Source organism: Sparus aurata, chromosome 16 (genome assembly GCF_900880675.1).
Source record: "Sparus aurata chromosome 16, fSpaAur1.1, whole genome shotgun sequence".
NCBI lineage: Eukaryota > Metazoa > Chordata > Actinopteri > Spariformes > Sparidae > Sparus > Sparus aurata.
The window spans coordinates 19,223,485-19,238,350 of record NC_044202.1 but is presented as its reverse complement, the minus strand read 5'-3'; the positions used below and the strand labels follow the sequence as shown (position 1 = coordinate 19,238,350).

Below are 14,866 nucleotides of genomic sequence, written 5' to 3'. Positions count from 1 at the left end.
ACAACTGAAAGAAGCTGTTCCCAGAAAGTACCCAGAAAGGTTTTTTGAAGCTAGGAAGGTAAACAAACATAAACAAAGTAAAGCTGTATGAAACTGAGTTGTCCTTCAAGGCTAGTTTGTTTATTCAACTTATTTATTCATGAAAAACAGTTTTATTATTTAGTTTGTTTAAACATAAAGAATCAATGGAGACTTTCTCGTCCGATTAAAGTTTCTTCTTCAACAATACATATTGCACTTTAAAACTAACTTTTCATTGGTTATTTGTCAATCATTTACTTTCGTCTATGCAATTCTCTTGACTTTTGATTTTATTTATTTAGGTGCTTTTGATCCAATCACCTGTGTACATACACTGCATTCTGCTTTGTCCGGTTTTACCCCAGATACTTCATAATTATCAGTAAAAAGGCCATTCAATTTAATGAATCAGTCAATGATTAATTCACTTATGTCAAAGATCGAGGTTAACTGGTATTTACTTAATTGTCCAGTACTACTGTTACAAAAGACATATTTTATTGATTTAGCTACAATGCACACTTTTCAGTTCAGCTTTTAAATGTGCTGCATCATGTATTGTGGGTTTTGAAGGCGAGTTTGTGGCTCATCTCTTCAATTAGCACACAAAAGGTGTTTCACTTCTTTGTATCAGATGTAGACCTGCATACAGAGGCAGACATTCAAACGCAATATCTGACAGCTTCTTTTTTTTCCATTCTTCTAAATTAGCTAGTTGTTATACCAAACAAATGACAAAAATCTGAACATTAAGGAATGCACACATCCTATAAAAAGGTTTTATTTCCGAAAGGATGACAGTATGACAAGAGCCAGGGGTACTAAATACAAATCAAATAGCAGTCCCACAGAGTTTAGCTTGGTGCAAGGGTTTCAACATAAAATTGCATATCAATCCATTTGGAAAAATTAAAGCAAACTGTATCACATCAGATTAGTCTTGAAATGAGACCAAGTCAGAGTCAGAAACAGCCAGGTTAACAGTGCCAAAGACCTCTATTCGATTACAATAAGGGACAAGACATTCTGTAACAGCCTCTGATAGTTCACACAGCTATGCAACTGTTTCCACTAGTGAAAGGCATTGGTAACAGTATGTTACTGTATGTTGGTTTTTCTCTACACTCCATAAGTGGTTCATGCACATTAGAGACAATCACTGCACATGCAATCATTTCTCAGTGGAATCTATTGAAGCCTGTGGGAAATATTTCAAACCTGCCTACTTCAAACATCTGAAAGCTCTTTAACTGTTCCCCTGCTCAACATTTTAAAATCAAGGACAACAAAAGCGTTTTTACAGTTTAGATAATACACTAACTGACAAATCAAGTTTTTAGTCAAACACACTCTTCAGAATGTACCAAACCAGTAAAAAGAAAACAAAGACAAAGATTTAACAATTTGTACATTCTAAAGCTGAACCAGGTTGATGACAAACATCAAAAGTGAGTGGAAAATTCAAAAGTGACAAAGGCTCTCTTGCTTTCAGGACATCTGTGATGGAGACATCTGGGCCTTCCTCATGGAGCGCAGCGCCTTCTCTCGTAGGTGCTTCTCCAGGTCGTCCAAGCTGTCCTCTACTTCACTGTCTGATTCCTAAAACAAAAACAGCATGAAATACACACAAATACACAATGTTGGTGCATGAAAACAACAAACAGTATCTGTCTTAGGAGCAGAAGGCCATAGTGGCCACAATCAGAAACGGATTTAACCTTTCTCGACTCTCCATCCTCCTCCATGCCCTGGTTTTCTTGTCCCTCTCCAGTCACAGTGGGAACACTCTTCTCCTTCTTATGCTTCTTGTGCTTCTTGTGTTTCTTCTCCTTCTTGTGTTTCTTTTCCTTCTTCTTCTTCTTTTTCTTTCCACTGCCATCAACATCAGAATTCTGTAGTAAACAAAATTTAATTAGTTAATGTGCCAAGATTGGAAGGCCACAAAAAGGTTCTTATTTATTTCAAGACATAATATCCAGGGAAACTTTAACAATCTAAAGAATTTCTTTTAGTGGTTAATGCATTCAAGGACTCCTGAATGAGGGGTGGGAAAGAGGTGGGATGATGTTGCAGATTTACTCTTCAGAGAATTGTTCACAATCCCGTATATTACTAATCTATTGAAGGAATTGTTGCTGTGATGTTGGACAATTATTGGCTGAGAGCATATGATGATGTTTTTGGCTTGCTGCTCAACTATTTACAGAAAGGCAATGTATCTGCAAACTTTCACTGCAATTTTCAACTCTAAAATAATTTTAAATGCTGCCAGTTAGAGGGCACCAGACAAAAATGTGCATTAAACAACCGGGCATTTTACAATGTGCAGCAATTGTGCATTTACATAATCTCCCAAAGTACCCATGATAATCAAGACTCAAGTTAAGAACTTGCATAAATATAAAGCTGATCTAAGAAATCTATGTTAGTATGTTTATGTAAGCTGTAATGTCAAACCTTGCTTGGAGACTGACTGCCAGAACCACTGCTGGCCTTTTTAGCAGGGGGTGGAGACCCACTGGCTGAGCGGGATGGTGATGGGGAGGCAGATGCGGGGGCTGGACGTTTCTGAGCTGCTGGTCGAGGGGAAACTGATCTGGATCTTGAGGATGCTCTCCTCATAGGCTGAGGACTGGGAGACGGTCTGTGAAGAAGAAAAGGGTGACATTTAAATGAAGGCACATGTACAAAACAGATTATTGCATCCAAAAAGATAAGACAGCATTATTTAGGCATGCTAGCTGCCTTGACTACCTCTGGTTGTTGCGTGGCTCTGGAGTGCGGGACACTCTGCGGATGGGTTTACCACTGTGTGAAGGGGACTGCTGTCTCCGCTGGTTAGATGGCGATGAACTGGAGGTCTCAAAACGTCCCTGAGGACTAGTGGAACCCCTAACATTGCGACTGCGGTTTGCAGGTGATGGGGAGAGGCGGCTGGCTGCTCCGTTGGGAGATCGTGTATCCCTGCTTGGCCTGACAGAAGGCAACATGGGGCTCCTCCTGTGTCTCGGTGGAGATGAGGAGGTTGGAGGCGTGCGTCTCCTTTGAGCGGGAGAACTTCTGCGCTTTGGGGATCTAGAGGGACGTCGCTTGGCCCCTGGAGAGGAGCGTTTGGCAGGAGAGTTTGACATCCTCCTCTTCTGTGGCGGCAAAGGTGAGGGGCTGTAGCGACGCTGGATAGGGGGAGAATATCGTCTGGGGGATGGAGAACGACGACGGGGAGGTGGGGAAGGAGACCTGAGTAACATCAAATTCAATTATCAAAAACATTCCAAATAGTCAAATATGATATACAAATGATAGCTCTAGAAATAAAATGATGATGTTTATACCTTCGTCTAGGAGGCGAGGGAGATCTGCGACGACGTGGTGGAGAAGGGGTACGACGTCTGCGTCCAGGAGATGGAGAGCGTCTTTTTCTGAAGGCAAAAAAACACGTGTGAAATGTAGACCATGGATTTCAGTCTGATTCTCGGAACATCAAGTTAAGTCATTCCAATAAAAATGTTGTAAGTGTCTGACCTTGGAGAGATATCCCTGTGTCGCCTCCGTAGGGAAGGGGTACGACTACGTCTCCTCCTGACCTCACCGTTTCTGGCACCTGGCCCTGCATTTGGCCTCTTGAGCCCCTCGTCTTCTGAGGAGGAAGACCCTGTATCTGAAACCAAAGACATAGTGGACATCAACAAGTGTTTTTATTATATCCATAAGTATATGCTGAGGAAAAAACACCAAGGTTGGGGTTAGGGCACAGCTTCAAAAGTCCATGAGACGATGAGAGCAAGATGACATGGACAGACTTGGTTAAAAAGAGAGGGTTGAGTATGTGAGAGGACAGAACGGGGATAAAAACGCTAATAACCTGAAGATGACTGTCGGTTCTGCCTGCGATACTGACGCCGCTGCTGCACCGAATCTGCTGTTGCCCCTTTCTCATTTTTATCCTCCTCTGAAATGTAGAGCAATGAGTGTCCCATCAGTGTAGACAGAGCCAGGGCAAAAGACCAGTGCCATGGAAAAGTTACAGATAAAACATAAAAATAAAGATCCCTATATCTGGGTATACTGAGTTCTCTTTAAGTTGTGGTACAATGTGGTACAGTGTAATGAGACATATGCTACCATTTCTTCTTGTGCAAGTGTGATTCATCATGTTTTAGACTGTACTGATAACTGGGACCATTAGACAATTATGATACAGAATTATCATTGCAGGTTATTCACTGGCATGAGGTCCTTGAACACAGATTACTTAACCTTCTTCTTCACAGACCATTTCCATTTGCAATGATCAAAAATATTTTTTTGGCAAAAAACTAGTTCTAAAGACAACAGAAAAATATTCATTTTTTATGTTAAAATTGGATTTTCAAACAAGCCCCTGGAAATGTCCTCCAATTTTTTCCTCCATAGCTAAACCAAGCTTCTACCATTAGCTTAACTTGTAGTGCATTTTCACAGATAATCATTTCAACCCAGGAAAGCAAACATTCGACAAATCTTGCAAAAACTATTGACAGGACAACATCTACCACTGTGCTCCTTCCTACTGAAAGTCAGGGCAAACCGACCCAGGTAAACAGTATCCATTTCTGACAGATACAAGTTTCTGGAAACTTCGTATGACCGGTCATCCCTATTTTTAAAGTGAAAGGCCATTAAAGTTCTTCAAACAGACCTAACTTAACTCTTACCTGAGTCAGACCCTTCAGAAGGTCTGGGCTTGGCATTATCTGATGGAGAGTCGCTCCTTCCTCCTGGTTTTCGCTTTAAACCTGAAAAACAAGAATTTTAAATTCACTTATGATAATCATTCTAATTTACTATAACTAGTGAAATGAACAATGCCATAGCCTATCGCTGATGGGTTACAGCCATCGATTACTAATCACTCACTATTGTAACATCGTGATTCAAAAGGCCAGAGAGCACAATTAAGCGGCATGCCCCCTCAGATATACAGTAGGGCAAGAGTTATTTATGATATATGGGGAGAAGAAATGAGAAGAAGAATGTTGCTGCTCGGTGCACTAACATCATGTCTCCATGTCCCATTTATTATTTTCTTAGTGAACCAGATCCGTTTAGCAAACACAAGACACTCGGTTAAATTTGTTGCAGCAGTGTTTCTTTTCATGCAGGCCGCGGTTGGTCTCAGTCGAGCCATTTCATATACAGCCTTCTTAGCTTAGCTTTTTTTACTAGCCAACCAATGTTTTATTCACATGAGGCTAAACAAAGCCAAGTTACGGATATGTGGTACTGAGATGAGAACGCTTTTAAAGCTGGCACAGGGATGTATGTTGGTGGTGATGGGAGATTTATGGGTAGGGGTAAGATAGTTGGAGATTCATGTTAGAGCAGCAGTGGGAAACAGCGGCAGCTACAGTGGTGAGCTAATACACACCACACTACGACTACACTGAGGGGACACTCTGCCTTAAATTCATAAACAATGTCATCGTCCATCATGATGTTTCACTGTAGACATCATCATATGTCAATTCAGCAGATATCATCCAATCCTGGATCATACCCATTGATCTAGGTGGTGACGCCGAGCCTCTGCCTCTTCTGCCCCGTGGAGATGGTGATCTTCTGTCCTTCCCTGCAGGGCTGATGGAGGTGTCAGGATGATGGACTTGTTTTCGTGGTGGTGTGCTTGATATTCTTTTCATCGCTTTTTTAGGTGAACGAGATCCGGAGGAGCTGCTGCCAGATGATGAAGCAGAACGAGAGCGCCTCCTGCAGGAAGCAAAATATTAAGCCTTGTAAAGCCATGATATACTGTACACAAATTATAAGGTAGCCAGTAATATATTTAAACAATAAAAATAGGAATGAGCTCTTCAGAAACTAAACCTGTAAGCCAAAACAACTGATTTTTTAACCAGTAAGCTGCATTCACTGACCTGCGGACTGGGGAGCGTCTATGCCTGTGTCTGGAGCTGATGGGGCCACGTCTCGGGGGGCTCCTTCGTCGAGGAGACATTCTCCTCCTAGGACTCGGTCTTCTACGAGGGGAGTAAGATCTGAAATATGGTTTAGAGGGAGAGCTTAGAAAGCTTTTAATTTTTCTCAATACGTTCAAGAACTATGAAGTTACACAAGGTTTATTAGACAAGGCTTTTGAAGAACCAGAACACACTAATATTTCATAAGTAACAAAATCAGAAATAACCTGGAACGAGAGCGCCGTCTGCGAGAGCGGGAATGAGAACGTGAGCGGTGGTGAGGTCTTTCCCTCCTGTTGTCCTTTTCCCTTTCCCGAGACCTAGGCCTTTCCTCTTTCTTCTGAGTCTTCTCTGGTGAAGGTTCTTTGACTTCAATCACAGAGTCTGCCTTCACCACCTCCACAACTGTTTCACTACAGGCCACAGAGAGCATATTATATTCTAAATGTTACCCTTCAGGATATCATTTTGTTTATCTGAAAACAAAACTACCCCTATAAAACCCATTTTCATGTAACATTATCATTTTTGACCCAGTCTACAGTTTACATTCTGTTTGTTAAGAATCATGACAACAAACACAAGAACACTAAACTAAAAACTGTGGATTTGTAACTAAAATCAACATCACAAACAAATTGTAAAAAAATAAATAAATAAATGTAAAATTGAACACAAAGGAAGTTTTCTACAAACCAGGTGGAAGGTGTTTCTTGGATGACTGGTTCTGGCATGGCTCTTCCAGATATCTCAGGCTCTACAAGTGGCTCCAACGGTTTTGTGGGCAACTGCATCAAGGATGGTGGGGGTGAATTGCCACCAGCTGGACTGGGTTTGCGTCTAGGTGATCGGGAAGCACTGCGTTTCCTTTCCCGCTTCACTGGCGACCTTCGCCGTGGTGATGGTGACCTTGTCTTCCGCCTGGACAAATAAGCAGTAAACAAAGAGTTTGTTGTCATGTTCTGTAAAAAAAAATAGACTATACCAACTTCACAACTTCAATACTTGGGACACTTTTCTCTTACCTCCTTGGGCTCTTCGACTGAGCCCTTTCTCTGATGTCCTTGTCCTTTTCCTTCTTATCCTCGTCAACTTTTTTCAAAGAAGCTAGCTTCTCCTGTTCAATCTATCAGACATGAAACAATGGGGAACAAATATGAGTTTAAAGGTGTGGTCTATATTATCTATTGTAGTACACACAAGAGGCAGTAACTTTTCTGAAAAATGCTTTAGGACTGTACACTCTTTCCACCAAGAAATAAATCAACCACCCCCTACTCTGACCACAGATCCATGACCTTCCTATGATCAACAAAGAAGTGCTGAAGTGCATCTCTGGGAGAAGCTCACCTGTCTCTGTTTAATTTCCTCTTTCTTCTGTTCCAGAAAAGCAGATGGGATGCCAGCAATGTTATCCTGGGCACTCAGCAGCAGGGGCCACAAGTCCTTCATGAACTCCCGGGCATTCCTCCCATTCAGGAAGCCTGTCAGGTTGATCTGCATCATCTTGCTATCCGGGTGCTGTAACACACACACGAAGGGGGAGAGAAAAGACCAAATGGCCATTGAAATAATGGAAGTCAAAATATCATGGGGAGGTAGGATCCCACTGGTGGGACTGCCTACCTTCTAGTCCTAACTAAACTATACCTGTAACTATGCAGTTAACCATAATCAAAACATGACTACAATATTTAACATACCTGGGTCCAATACTTGACTCAATAACCTATCAAACTAAAAGTGTATTGTACTCACAAACTCATCAAACTGAGAATGCGAGCTAGCTGAGGGGAGACATATCTAGAGACTTAAAAACTGCATGCAATATTCTTTTCTACCCATTTCTGATCTGATTCTCCCTAGATATTCAATCAACACACTCACATAACACAAAAATTGTTTGCATTATATTGATTTCCTCAGTGCTATCCCCACTACATTACATGTATGTGTCCCTACCCACCCCGTGTTCTCCGGTCTCCCCACAGTCTACACTTCAGGAGTTAAACAAATAGCCACAATACAGAGTGCATTAAAACCCAACACAGCAAGTACAGTTCCGGTGTCTTCAGTGAGTCCCGTGGGATCAGTGGGCACGGAGCTCCCTTGGCTTGCTTCCGCCTCCCTACTGCTTGAGACTCAACCACCTTGAGCTTAATGTTATATCATTTATCTAAATTGCAAGAGACGAACAAGCAATAATGAGTACACAGTTACACAAAAAGGAGTTTTATTTCAACAACTGATAAAAATATTGAGAGATACCGTAATCTCAATTAAATCACCCTTTCTTACCATTATGCAACAGTACCCGTTAAACTTAGCTTTAACAGCCCCCATCCCCCAAATGCTATGGCAGGAAAAGATCTAATGAAAAGACAAAAAATAATATTTTTTTGTGCAGTGCTCATGTCACCTATATCATTACTTAATACATGTGTTGTTTTTAGCATATTAGGAGAAGAAAAATCATTGGTTATAGGCATATGCCAAAACTTGCATTCTGAAATAACGTGTGTAAATTACTTAACCTTTTCTCAAAAGTCAGTCTGTGCAATGGAAATTACCCATCTCAGGTGGCTTGGCATATAAGTGGGATACACAGTATGAATCAAGGACAATTTGGCCATAATAATTCTATTTGAATAAAGGGGCTTACAGTCTACAGGATGAAGAACATGCACAACTAAGTCTTCAAAAATTAAATGCATAGCATTGTGGGGCTCAGTATTACAGGTCTACTGGCAAGAAAGATTTTGTTAAGTTCCAAAACATTGGCTTTTACACTGGTCTTGCAGTTTCAGAAGAGTAACTTAATGCCAGACTGTAAAGTATTGTTTCTAATGGTTCAAAATCTCCAGTCTGTTCAACATCTGATAACACATAAATGAGATGCAGAGGTTTAACAGACTTGTTACAGAATAATTCTAAATCATCTGAAAATCTTGTGTTTGCTGACCTCCAGTGGCTGAAAGTCTCAACTTTCCACAGTGATGTAGAGGTACATCTGGCTGGGTTCACAGCACCCTCACATCACTGTTAGGTGTGGTTACATAAACTGCAACCAACAGAGGTGCAAAACACCTGAAACTTCCAGAGGTGGTCAGGTGGACACAATACTTTTCAGCTTGGTGTTAAAATACTCTTAAAAAATGTTTTCAGCTTATAATTCTAGATATATTTGAAAGGATCTGGGCAATTTAACGATGCACTGCAAATACCCAGGAGAATTATGATTATGGCATTGTTCAGGTGTCTTTCACTGACATGATATTGGTGATCCCTGCATATAACTCACCTCAAACCACACACTGCATCATGAAGGGAGAGTTGGGCTCAGTGACTTTGGGCTCAGGAGAGAGCTAATTAGGTGTTGGTGCTATACTTCTGATGCAAGGTATAACATCCATATTGGTTCAGGCCTTTTAAATCATAAATCACATCATCATTAGAAGACTGCTGAATAAAGGCACTTTGTCACATAACATCAAAACATGGTTATGTCATTATAAATGAGTTTTACACCAATTGTTACTTTACCCACTCAATGTCAATTTGACTAGGATGTGCAATTATGCGCAGTTACCCCTATGTACTGAGTAAGCAATGCCCTAACATATATCACAGTTCTAAAAAAAAAAAAAGAGACACAAAATTAAAGGCATTACCTTCTCCTCAAGCTGGTTAAATATGAACTCTATGACGACGTCATCCTCGAATCCAAGAATCTCTGTCACTCGCTGAGTAATCCAAGGTTTGATGACTTCCAGGTTCACTTTGGTCATGTCCACCTAAGGGGCAGAATAAGCAGCCAACAGGTTGGTAAAGACCAGCAGGACAAGCATGACTAAATGACTTGAGGCTACAACGTCTACAGAGAGGTCTGGGTTTTTAGTTTCATGCAAACAACAGTGAGTGCTACATTACCAAGTAATCACATGTTTCAACAAACAAATCAGTACCAAGACTGTGACAAAAATAATGTAAATGGACGATTTGATACCTTCTTGTCCAGACATTCTGCAAATTTCAGCTGCTTCAGCAGTTTCTTCTGCTTGTTGCTGAACCGGTTGTCTTGCTCTGCACTTGTGCCCTATAAAAAAAAAAAAAATGAATGTTAAAATGTTTGGCGTATTGAAAGCAAGTGCACAGTTAACGCTACATCGACACACACATCAACATGTGTTTGAGACAGCACTCAAAAACATGCCGGTAATACTGACATCAAAACCAAAACAATGACTTTAAGTTATGTTAGCAAACATGAACATTATGCTACTTGTACGAGCATATGGAAGTTGGTAAATTGGTCAGCAGTAGTACCCATGCCCGGTGCCCACAGAATAATGTTGAAATAACCCTTGAGATTGAAGGCAGAGAAGCTAACGTTAGCTTGACAGGCTAAGCGGTAGCCTGCTTAATCCTCCAAAGGGACCTGACAGTCTTATATTAGCCAAAGTCTGGAGGCTATTTTGACCGACTACGACTGTTACAAGTATAGAGTATCAAAGTGACATCCGCGATGTTATTCAGTTCACAGTTAGGTGAACTTCACCCTAGCTAACGTTAGCATAGCAACGGTCGTGACTAGCTCCCTCAAAGATAGAAACGATGCACCCCTTGGACGCCATTTTCAGTCAAGGCTAACACATTAGTAGTCGCTAGCTAGCTATTTTGGCTTGTCTATTTGCTGCAAATATGTTTTTACACACGAATGTGCACACGCCATGCCTCCTAAGCAATAAAACGCAAACATTACACAATAGAACAGGGTAACATTTACATCGTTAAACCACGTAAACTATAGAACTAGACCAGCTGAAAAAAAGACTCATGTCGAAATCTAAGATTGTTTGTCATCAGTTGATAGACGAAGCCACCCTGACCATACCGTTTCCGACTGTATGGCCCTTCACCTGAACACATACTGCATATGTTGTGTTATCAAAAACGACTTCAGCTCCGTGCAACTTTGCCACAAATACCGTGAGGTTAGAAAATAAATGTAGAGACTTACGCGGAAGAATCCCGCGTCCATTATCGGAGAAAATTAACAGGCGGCGTTCAGAGAGACGTGTGTGTGGCTCCGGTGAAATTCTTAGAGGCTAGTCGGATGAAGAGAGCGCCTCTACAGGAAGCAACACGAACTGCATCTACTGTGACAGTAGGGACTAACACTGCTTGACCGGTTTATGAAGTAATGAAGTGAGAAAACACCTTACCTTTGTGTTGTGTTTTTTTACTCGCCAGAAGGGATTCCTTTGTCTGGTTTACACCAGAGAAGCAATCATGCACACCGAGAAAATGACCAAGTGCAGATATGAGCGGCTTTTAATGTGTTGTTGATGAACAGGACACATTTGTTGATATTGTTTTAAAGCTATTAACGCTATGATCTTCTGTGAAGATCGAGCTTCTATATTAATATCCACAAAATGTGTTAATTTTTCCTTTCCTGAATAATATATTTTGGTCGTACTAAAATGATTTTGAGTAACTTGTCCCTTAGTAGGGCTAAATATTTTATATCTGCCCTGAATACACCAAATAATCCCTAACCCTTAGAGTTGTGTCCTGACTAGCTGTGGCCCTAGAGGAAGCTTCATGTAATCGTATGTATTTCCTCCAGTGATATCACTCGGTGGCTAAGTTGCATTGTGGGTAATTTAGGTATTTGAAAGGCAGTCCACTGGTCTAGCATTGCATTCCTGTAACAATGTTCGACTAATTATGGACAGTTGATAAGACAAATGATCTGAATCAACAATCCAGAAAAAGAGATATCACCTTTTTTATCCCACGCATTCTTCTTCCTTCTCACAAACTGGTGCTTTAAATGAGATTGCCTTAGCTATGATGATAATTCTAACATGACTGTTTGAGGAGTTTTTTCCAAACACAGTTGTTATAGAAATAGACCTGGGATGGTTAAAAACATACACCTAGCGCAAAAAAAGTTGAATATCAACACAGTTTTGGTGAGCAGAGTAAGAGTTGTTCTCGGACAAAGTATCACTAACAGCTGTGCTTTTTAAAACAATTTCAAAAACCAGTTTGATACTGACCAGGAGAGCACTATGCTTTAACCATTGGCCAAACTACAGAAAATCTGAACTGCTCTATTAAAAATGCTTTTATTAAAAGTAATGAGTGTATCAAAGACAGGAAATAGACCAGTCAGTGAACAAATTTTATTTCTTACACTGATGAGGCACAGATCAGTGATCGGTATAAGGGATTGCATGCCTGTTTAAAAATCTTCTCCATCATCGTCGTCGTCTCCCTGACTATCGGTTCCAACCTCTTCATAATCCTTCTCCAGAGCTGCCATGTCCTCCCTGGCCTCAGAGAACTCTCCCTCCTCCATACCCTCACCCACATACCAGTGAACAAAGGCACGCTTAGCGTACATCAGATCAAACTTGTGGTCAAGCCGAGCCCAGGCCTCTGCAATAGCAGTGGTGTTGCTCAGCATGCACACAGCCCTCTGGACCTTGGCCAGGTCTCCACCAGGAACTACAGTGGGTGGCTGGTAGTTGATGCCAACCTTGAAACCAGTGGGGCACCAGTCCACAAACTGGATGGTGCGCTTGGTCTTGATGCTGGCAATGGCAGCATTCACATCTTTGGGCACCACATCACCACGGAACAGCAGGCAACAAGCCATGTACTTGCCGTGGCGAGGGTCACATTTGACCAACTGATTAGCTGGCTCGAAGCAGGCATTGGTGATTTCTGACACCGTTAGCTGCTCATGGTAAGCCTTCTCAGCTGAGATGACAGGGGCGTAGGTGGCCAGAGGGAAGTGGATACGGGGATATGGCACCAAGTTGGTCTGGAACTCTGTCAGATCAACATTGAGGGCGCCATCGAAACGAAGGGAGGCAGTGATGGAGGACACAATCTGACTGATCAACCTGTTCAGGTTGGTGTAAGTGGGACGCTCAATATCGAGGTTCCTACGGCAGATATCGTAGATGGCTTCGTTATCCACCATGAAGGCACAGTCAGAGTGCTCCAGGGTGGTGTGGGTAGTCAGGATGGCGTTGTAGGGCTCCACCACAGCAGTGGACACCTGGGGAGCGGGGTAGACCGAGAACTCCAGCTTTGACTTCTTGCCATAGTCAACAGACAGACGCTCCATCAGCAGGGAGGTGAAACCAGAGCCAGTGCCACCTCCGAAGCTGTGGAAAACTAGGAAGCCCTGAAGGCCTGTGCACTGGTCAGCCTGAGGACAGAGAGGGGGAGGCAATGATCAAATATTCTGAATTTTTTTTTTTAATTAAAGTGTTCTGCACTGAATTTACTCACCAGTTTGCGGATCCTGTCCATTACCAGGTCGATGAGCTCTTTGCCAATGGTGTAGTGTCCACGGGCGTAGTTGTTGGCAGCATCCTCCTTGCCAGTGATCAGCTGCTCAGGGTGAAACAGCTGGCGGTATATCCCAGTGCGCACCTCATCTAAGGGGAATTACCATAAAATATGACAGTAGCAGCTGGAAAGAAACCCAAGCAACAATTTTAAAAATGAATTTGATTTCAGTTTACCAATGACAGTGGGCTCCAGGTCGACAAAAACAGCTCTGGGGACATGCTTTCCAGCTCCAGTCACACTAAAGAAGGTGTTGAAGGAATCATCTCCTCCTCCAATGGCCTTGTCACTGAGCATCTGTCCATCCGGCTGGATCCCATGTTCCAGGCAGTAAAGCTCCCAGCAGGCATTGCCACTCTGGACACCAGCCTGACCAACGTGCACTGAGATACACTCACGCTGTGGAATGGTACAAAGGTTTTAAGGAATCAGAATAAGACTAAGTCTCTCTGTCTGAAAAGTTCTAGGAGCAACTGTAACAAATTTAACACTGGAGGCTACTCATCACATGTTGGGGACTCCTCTAGAGCTAATACAAACCAAGGAGTAGGAAACAAGAATCTTTTGTAAAGAATCAGACACCAGCTCATCATGACTTAAGTCACCTGATGAAACAGTGCACAGTCATTTTCCCTCTGAAAGAACACCTTTCAGACACAAATATATAACAAAGAGGCTCATTATTCAGACATACAGTTTGCCTAGATAAGATTGAAAATCTTGCTTTGGAAGTTCTGTAACAAAAACACACATCTGTAGTGAAAGATTTTCGTATAAAAGTAGCCTCCAAAACATGCAACATGGTTTTAAGTGAATGGGTTTTGTTCCATTCCTTCAAATAAAAGTTAAATTGTAGAAGGTTAATCCTGCTTCCTTGAGTTGGCTGCCTTGTGATAACACACCTCAGAGCTTTAAATTTGCTGAAATCAACACAAAAATCAAGATAAGCTGTATTTTAATACTCACCATGTTTCCTTAAGTTGTTTTACGTCTTTCGGAGTTGAGACAAAGATGAGGAGGAGACTGGGAAAACTCTTTCAGGTCGACTTTAATGAGTCCTGTGTAAGAAGTAACTGGTGATTTCTCCTAGGCGGTGCTTTTAATACTATCTTTCTCGGTGGAAAAGTGGGGTCACATGGGGGGATTCCTATTGGTTAAAAATGAAATCTTCACAGTATGACAGGTCATAGGCTTGCTTCATGCAGCAAAAAACAAACAAAACAAAAACACAATAAAACAAAAAAGGCACTAAGTGATTGAGTGAATACTTGCCTCCATTAACACATCAGTATCTTAAATGAGACACATAATGCTGCTTTTCAATTTCATTATTCAATTTTGGGCTACTACTAGAATAGGTCTTCAAGCTTTAATGCTAAAAAAAATGAGTTTTCTCACACTGTCCAGAGCAGCAGCTCTATATTCCCCCTCTTTCGGTTTTAGCTATTGTTTCTTTAAGGTTCCCCCCTCCTGAATACCAAGCTTGCTCTGATTGGTCAGCTCACACAACCTCGTAG

The 14,866-nt window shown here is 41.7% G+C and overlaps 2 protein-coding genes across 6 annotated transcripts; both read right to left on the bottom strand.

Moving 5' to 3' along the window:
- Nucleotides 1-766: 766 nt before the first annotated feature.
- On the bottom strand, nt 767-11,130 carry srrm1 (serine/arginine repetitive matrix 1). 5 transcript variants are annotated; one of them, XM_030443506.1, is made up of 17 exons: nt 10,996-11,130; nt 9,982-10,071; nt 9,647-9,769; nt 7,326-7,496; nt 7,001-7,101; nt 6,672-6,896; nt 6,203-6,388; nt 5,934-6,053; nt 5,558-5,766; nt 4,716-4,796; nt 3,884-3,970; nt 3,544-3,679; nt 3,354-3,440; nt 2,776-3,258; nt 2,479-2,665; nt 1,740-1,913; nt 767-1,620 (listed from the first exon to the last, which is right to left on the bottom strand). In XM_030443506.1, the coding sequence occupies exons 1-17, from the start codon at nt 11,014-11,016 to the stop codon at nt 1,510-1,512; spliced, it is 2,592 nt and encodes an 863-aa protein (XP_030299366.1). In that variant the 5' UTR covers nt 11,017-11,130; the 3' UTR covers nt 767-1,509. The 5 variants fall into 5 exon arrangements, with proteins under 5 accessions (XP_030299366.1, XP_030299368.1, XP_030299367.1 ...); XM_030443508.1 differs by having other exon boundaries at nt 767-1,613; XM_030443507.1 differs by having other exon boundaries at nt 2,776-3,216.
- A 1,017-nt stretch (nt 11,131-12,147) lies between these two features.
- Nucleotides 12,148-14,382, bottom strand: LOC115597369 (tubulin alpha-1C chain-like). Its single transcript, XM_030443214.1, has 4 exons — nt 14,316-14,382; nt 13,526-13,748; nt 13,290-13,438; nt 12,148-13,206 (listed from the first exon to the last, which is right to left on the bottom strand). The coding sequence occupies exons 1-4, from the start codon at nt 14,316-14,318 to the stop codon at nt 12,229-12,231; spliced, it is 1,353 nt and encodes a 450-aa protein (XP_030299074.1). The 5' UTR covers nt 14,319-14,382; the 3' UTR covers nt 12,148-12,228.
- Nucleotides 14,383-14,866: the final 484 nt, after the last annotated feature.